General features: G+C 53.1%; 1 protein-coding gene across 1 annotated transcript; it reads right to left on the reverse strand.

Annotated features, from left to right (window-relative positions):
- Positions 1-635: 635 nt before the first annotated feature.
- CUNH10orf71 (chromosome unknown C10orf71 homolog) lies at positions 636-5,101 on the reverse strand. The gene has a single exon (XM_052734360.1). It carries the CDS (start codon positions 4,890-4,892, stop codon positions 636-638), a length of 4,257 nt encoding a protein of 1,418 aa, XP_052590320.1. The 5' UTR covers positions 4,893-5,101.
- Between the last annotated feature and the right edge of the window lie 1,109 nt (positions 5,102-6,210).

Genomic DNA, 6,210 nt, shown 5'->3' on the forward strand with positions numbered 1-6,210 from the left:
GCCTTTGCTTTCTCAGTAGATCTTCTTCAGAGACAAAATTTCCACCATGAGGAGAATTACTGTGCAAATGATCACTTCTGCGAGATTGCCCTGGGTCTGTCCTTAGCCAGTGCCACCTGAGGGCACCTAAAACTGCTGCTATGTGCTACGCCAGACCCCAGGTTGGGTGTGGTGGAGTCCACCAGGTGGAGGGCTTCCCACCCACTGCAGGGCTCAGCGTTTCTGGGAGCCTTGCTGAGGAAGCCCATCCTCGAGAAGAAGACTGTGGGGGTGCCCTGAGCCCAGTAACTCTTAGGATGGCCAATGTCCCATGCCATATCCACCCCACTGCAGGATCAGAGAAGGGCAGGGGATGGCTAGGGGAAGAGGGGAACGAGCCTTGGCCCCAGGGAGCCCACAGGGCTCTTCACTTCCTCTTGGACTATAGAGATCTCAAATGGCTAAATGTGAGTTGAAGTGTGTGTGTGTGTGTGTGTGTGTGTGTGTGTGTGTGTGTGTGTGTGTGTGTATGCATGTAGACAGAGATAGGTAGGTAGGTAGACAGGTAGGTAGAGAGATAGAGGCATTGTTGGAGAGGATCTGTGACTGTAAGCTTTTCTGGTTTGGGGGGAGTTGGGGGCAGTCGGCTTCAATTCTCAAGAAACACCCTCTGTGGCAAAGTCCTCTAAGTCATCCGTGGAGATGATGCTGAGGCTTGGCGCTTCTGCACCCTCTTCCTCTGGACTATGGGGAGGCCCGCGGGGTCTCTGGGCAGAGGCATGCTGGGTGGACTCACCCAGACGTTCAGGGGGAGGCTGCAGTCTAGCGCCTTGGGAGCTCTGGGGCCTGTGGCTGGAACCCCCCTGCCTGAGAAAGGTGGGAGCTGCGAGCTGAGAGGAGCAGCGCAGAGGCATCACGGAGGTTACAGGCACTGGCCGGAAGCCAGGGTACAGTAGGTAGGGAGCAGCCAGGGCATCCTGCAGAGGTGGCTCGGAGGAGGCATCCTCCGAGGATGGGACAGAGACCTTGACATACTTGCCAGTCTCGGGGTCATAGAAAGTCTTGATTTTCACTTGGAGAGGCACATCGAAGACAAAGTATTGTCCCGACTGAGGATCCTGGAGCACCTTCTGGGTGGCAGGATAAGGCGGCAGAGGCGTGAGGGGCTGGGGCCCCCAAGGCCTCCTCCCCGAGGACTCCCAGCCGCAGGACACCGAGTGGCGGTGCGTGGGCGGGGGCAGGGAGCGGACCGCAGGGAACCTGGGCCGCGGCCCCTTTCCGGGAGACACCGGCCTCCTCTCCATCCCTTGCGTATCCTCTGTGAAAGACTGGCCCTCCCAGGCCTCGGTGTGCTTCTCGGGCACCTGATCGCTCTTCCTTCTCTTGCTGGCCAGCTTCTTGGCCCGCCGCAGGGCCTTCTCGGTCTTGGGCGGGACTGCAGGGGGCTTGCCCGCCGCCCTCTCCAGCAGCGCAGGGGGCTCGGGTTTCTCAGCAGCCTCTGCCAGCAAGGCGCCTCTCGGAGAGAGGGTCCTGAGGTCTGCCAACCGTTCGAGTTGGGGATCAGAGCCTTCAGCCTCCCATGTGAGGCCGTGTGTCATGTCCTCCCTCCGGGTGAGCCTGGCTCGACCCGGGCTGGCCCAGGGGCTGGGGCTCGGAGGCTCTTGGCGCAGCCACTGTTCCCCAGGAGCCTGGGGAGCTTCCTCCCAAACACTGCTGGCCGCGGGAGAGCAGGTGCTGCTCTCACCTAGAGAGCTGGGGTTGGGGGAAGTCGTTGCCTCACTGGGGACCAGTCTTCTTCCGGAAGGTCCTGCTCTGGGTGCAGACAGAAAGTGGCTTTGGAAACCTTGTTCTTCCCAGCTGGTGTGGAGTGGCTGGGAGGAGGGCGGGTCTTCTGGGTCATCTGGGGGTAAAGCAATGGTGGGGATGTGCTGTGGGGCAGCGGGTTTCCCTGAGTCTGCAGACCTGCTCTTACCACACGCTGGCGCTTCGCCTGTTATATCTGGGCGTGGCTTCATCTTGCCCTCCTCTTCCACCAGTGGTAGAAAAGAGAAACTTCCCTTCCGGGCTTGCTGAGAAGTTTCAGCCTGGACTGCAGTGTGTACCGGGTCCTCCTCCACGCCCTCACACACCACACACGTCTGCTGTGCGCCCAGCATGTTGCTGGATAGAGGAGTTTTACGCATTTCCTGACTTTCTGAGGCACAGAGGCCACCAGCATCCTCACCCCACTGTTGCCTTGGTAATTCACTCTCTTTGTGTCCACCACTAAGTGAGTCCTCTGAGGACACTGTCCTCAGGAGAGGCAGAATGATAGGTTTTATCACGGGGGTGGCCCTGAGTGTGTTGTCTTTAATTGGGAACAGTCTGTGCTTGTTGGCAGAGGCTGGCAAGGGAGTCGAGTCCTTGGCATGCGGAAGAGCTGTATCCTTATCGGCCCTCACCCAAGAGCCTTTGAAATTGACTTCCTCCACCGATGTCTTCCTGGGTGTCCCTCCCGACCAACCTTGTGCTTTTCTTTGCATTTCTTCCTGTCTGTGTTCTTCCACACCTATATGTCCGTTACTTAAGGCACATGGCTGTGGCTCATCTTTCTCCATCATGGTCTCCTTCTCATCCTTTTGATCGTCACTTGCACTCACACGATTCTTCCTGTCTTCCCAGGGACCTTCTGTAAACCACATCTTCTGCTGATCATCAAAAGAAGCAAAGGACTGATCTGAAGAGCTGGTGCTGAATTTAGCCTTGGTTTGGAGGCATGGCGTAAAATCGGATTGGCTGTCGCTGTAAAACACATCCTCCTCCTCAGGGGAAAGGGGCCCTGGGGAGGACTTCTGGTTCAAGGGTAGGTTCTGGAGCCCCGTTTCTTGCTCAGGCTCCATCTCTTGGGAGATGGATCTTGAGAGCCCGTTGTCCATCTGGTGGGGCTTCATTTTCTCTGTAGCCTGTCCTGTTTCCGACTCCCTGTTGCTGAGTTTCAGGGAGAGATGTTTCCGGGGAAGGCGTTCCCTGGAGTCTGGATGCCAGCCGTACTCGGAAGGACCCTGCTCTGATGCTCCATTGGCATCTTCCTTCTCATTACTGTGCCTTTCTGCGGCTTCCCCATTGACACAGACGTGGGTTTTGGAGCTAGTTGAAGGTGAACCAAGGGTAGAATGACTGTCGGCAAGGGACTCAGTAGAGTTAACTGCAGGATCCTTCTGGGTAGTGCTGTGCAGAATGCTAGCTGGCCTCTCCTTCAAAAGCTCTGCAGGAGGGTTTTCTGCAAGCCCATTGGGAAGGGTGACCCCGTTGCTCACAAGTTCTTGCTTGTTATCAAGCTTACCTCTGGTTTTCTCATCAGAGCTTTTTAAGAGAGGCAAGGGACTGTACGTACTCTTGACACGCTTCCTGACGTCCTTGAGGTTGAACAGTAAGCTGGGTGCTTTGGACTTGTAGCTATCCCGAGACTGAGCCTCGTTGGGCTCCTTCTCCTGGTATCCATTTAGCTGTCCTGGAGAGGATGGACTGATTTCCACTGGTTGGGTATCTGAAGATTCCAGGACATTCTTGGTGGGTATAATTGGGGTGAGGAGTTTACTGATGTTAAAGGGGGGGCTGTAATGATCATTGGGATCCTCTGGCATGTCCAGAACACCATTTTCTGGAAGTTGACCCTGAGGGTTGAGCTTTGAATACAGAGGTAGGCCTCTCTTATTAGGCTGTTTCTTGTCTTCCAAAGCATCATGTGGACCATCTGTTCCTCCTTTGCCAGCCTTTGGCTTCCTCCATGGGGCCTGGCTCCGCTTCATCTGAGGGTCAATCTGTGAAGCATTTCCCTCTACAGGGAATACCTGGGATCCTGGATCCCTGTCCCCCCAGGCTCCAGATATGGACTGAGGCCCTGATGCTGACCTGGTCTCTTCCTGGGTGCAGTTAGTCCGGGCTTGGCAGGGGGAGACTTTGGACTCAGAGGGGTGGGGCTTCTTTAACAAGGGCATGCCCTCATGATGTTTGGGAGCTTTGCTTTCTGGGATTGTTTCAGCAATGTCCTTTCTTTCTGGGAGCTTTGGTTGGTGGCTATTCCATGACTCAAATGCACTATTTTCACTGTGCAGAAAAGTTCCCCTGGGAACCCACTCCTTGCCTCTTCCTGGCTCGGCTTTGGCTGGCTTGAGTGGTGGAGTGGGAAACCTTGACTCAAATGAGTCAGCCACATGGTCAGGTGTCCGGAGGAGTCTCTCTGAGCTGTGGCATGCTACTTCTGGGTTCTTGGGAGACTCTTGTTCTCCAGGAATTCTGCCAGGCTGGTGGCTGCTCTGATGGGTGTTGGAGACTTCAGCAGGCACCCTCCTCACAGTTAAAAAGGCAGAATCGAAGCAGAAGTTGACACCACCTTCTGGGGGAAGTGCAAACTTGGGGGGATTTTTGAGAGCTGGAGGCTTGCTGGGAGGAGGCCTGCTGTCACAGGGTTGATTCTCTGTCCTGTCAAAAGATCTGATTAGCGATGAGACCTTGGAGATGGGCTTGCTGCTGCTCCTCAGGCCAGAAATGGGTACCTCCAGTCTCCTCTGGACTGGAGTTGGCGGGGGACTGTTTTTGGGGTACTTTTCCTCCCCCTGAACATATTTGGGTTGCTGTTGGAAGGTGGCTGCCCAACCAGAATGCTCTGTGTCTTGAGCTGGAAGCTGGCTCCAAATCCCACTTTTCCTGTTGGTGTGGCTCACTGTTTCCTGGTGAAAAGTCCCAAATCCCTGGCTGGAGATATCTGGGGAAAGAGCCAGGTCAGAGTCGTGGAAGGAAGTGTCCTCTGAGATGCATAAACTCCGGAATGCCCGGTCTGTGAGGTTGCTCACCTCCCTGTCTGCGTCGTCCAGCACACTGCCGATGCTGGAGGTGTCACTGAACCCATCTGTGCCCTTTCTGTTTGCCTGCATAGTCTGCTGGCTGGAGTAGGGCTGTCCCCGGCAGCTGGTAGGTGGCTTCTGGTGAGGTTTTGGCAAGAGTCAAGAGAAACCCGCCTAGCACGGAGTAGAGCTTTGAGTTGACCAGTTGCAATAGCAAAGTGAGGATTTTTTTTTTCCTCTGTGAAAGGAAGAAGTACATGGTGTGAACAGGCTACCCAGCTTAATCAATCCATACAAGTGCTACATGCCAGTCTTAAGTGGATACTAATGTCTGTGTGTAGTTAATTTCACATGTCAACTTGACTGACCAAGTGTACTATTTCTGCTCACTAGTCTAGAAGTTGCCAGGACAGTATTTCTTAGATGTGATTAGCAATAAAATCAGTAGACTTTGGGCAAAGCACATTCTCTTGTGTAATGCAAGTGAATGCTACCTAATCAGTTCAAGGTCTTAAGAGAAAGATGCTTGAGGTGACAGGCAACAAATGCTAACATGGCTGAGTGTGACTTCACTAAACTACAAGGCTCCTGTGTGGCAAAGGAAATAGCAAAGTAAAAAGGCAACTGTGTATCCCAAAGGATTAGTAAGGAATGACTATAACTAAATAGCAAAACCCCAAAACCTCAAAACATCAAAACCCTAAAAAATAAAACTGAAGAACTCAATTGAAAAATTGGGAAAGAAAGCCAGGCATGGTAGCATGCACCTTTAATCCCAGGACTTGGGAGGCAGAGGCAGGTGAGTTCAAGGCCAGCCTGGTCTGTACAGTGCATTCCAGGACAGCCTGAGCTATGTAGAAAGACTCTGTCTTAAAAACAAATGAATAAATAAAAGGGAAGTCATTACATGGGTATTTCTTCAAAGAAGACATTCAAATGGTGACCAGGTATAAGAACAGGTGCTCAGCATCACTGTCTAGGAAGTGCATGTTAAAACCATAGTGAGAAACCATGTCTGCTAGGTTAACTACTACAGAAGCCACCACCAACAACAAAAGGGGGCATGTGGGGAGCTGGCTCAGCAGGTGAAAGTACATGTTGACAAGGCTGACATCTGAGCTTGGTCCCCAGGTCCCACGTAGTAAAAGGAGAGAACCGACTCTCACTGGTTATCCTCTGACCTCCATACTCAAACCATCGCACGTGCACACCTATACACACAAAGTACATAAAATAAATAAAATGTAAAATAAATGTGATGGAGGGAAAGAAAACCCATGCGCACTGATGTGAAAAGTGTGAATTAGGGAGAGATGGCTCAGTGGTTAAGAGTATAGGCTGTATTAACAGGGTACACAACTGCCCGTAACTCCAGTTCGGGGGGATCTGATGCCCGCTTCTGACCTCT

Source organism: Peromyscus californicus, unplaced genomic scaffold (assembly GCF_007827085.1).
Source record: "Peromyscus californicus insignis strain IS unplaced genomic scaffold, ASM782708v3 Scaffold_12__1_contigs__length_115047231, whole genome shotgun sequence".
Taxonomy (NCBI): domain Eukaryota; kingdom Metazoa; phylum Chordata; class Mammalia; order Rodentia; family Cricetidae; genus Peromyscus; species Peromyscus californicus.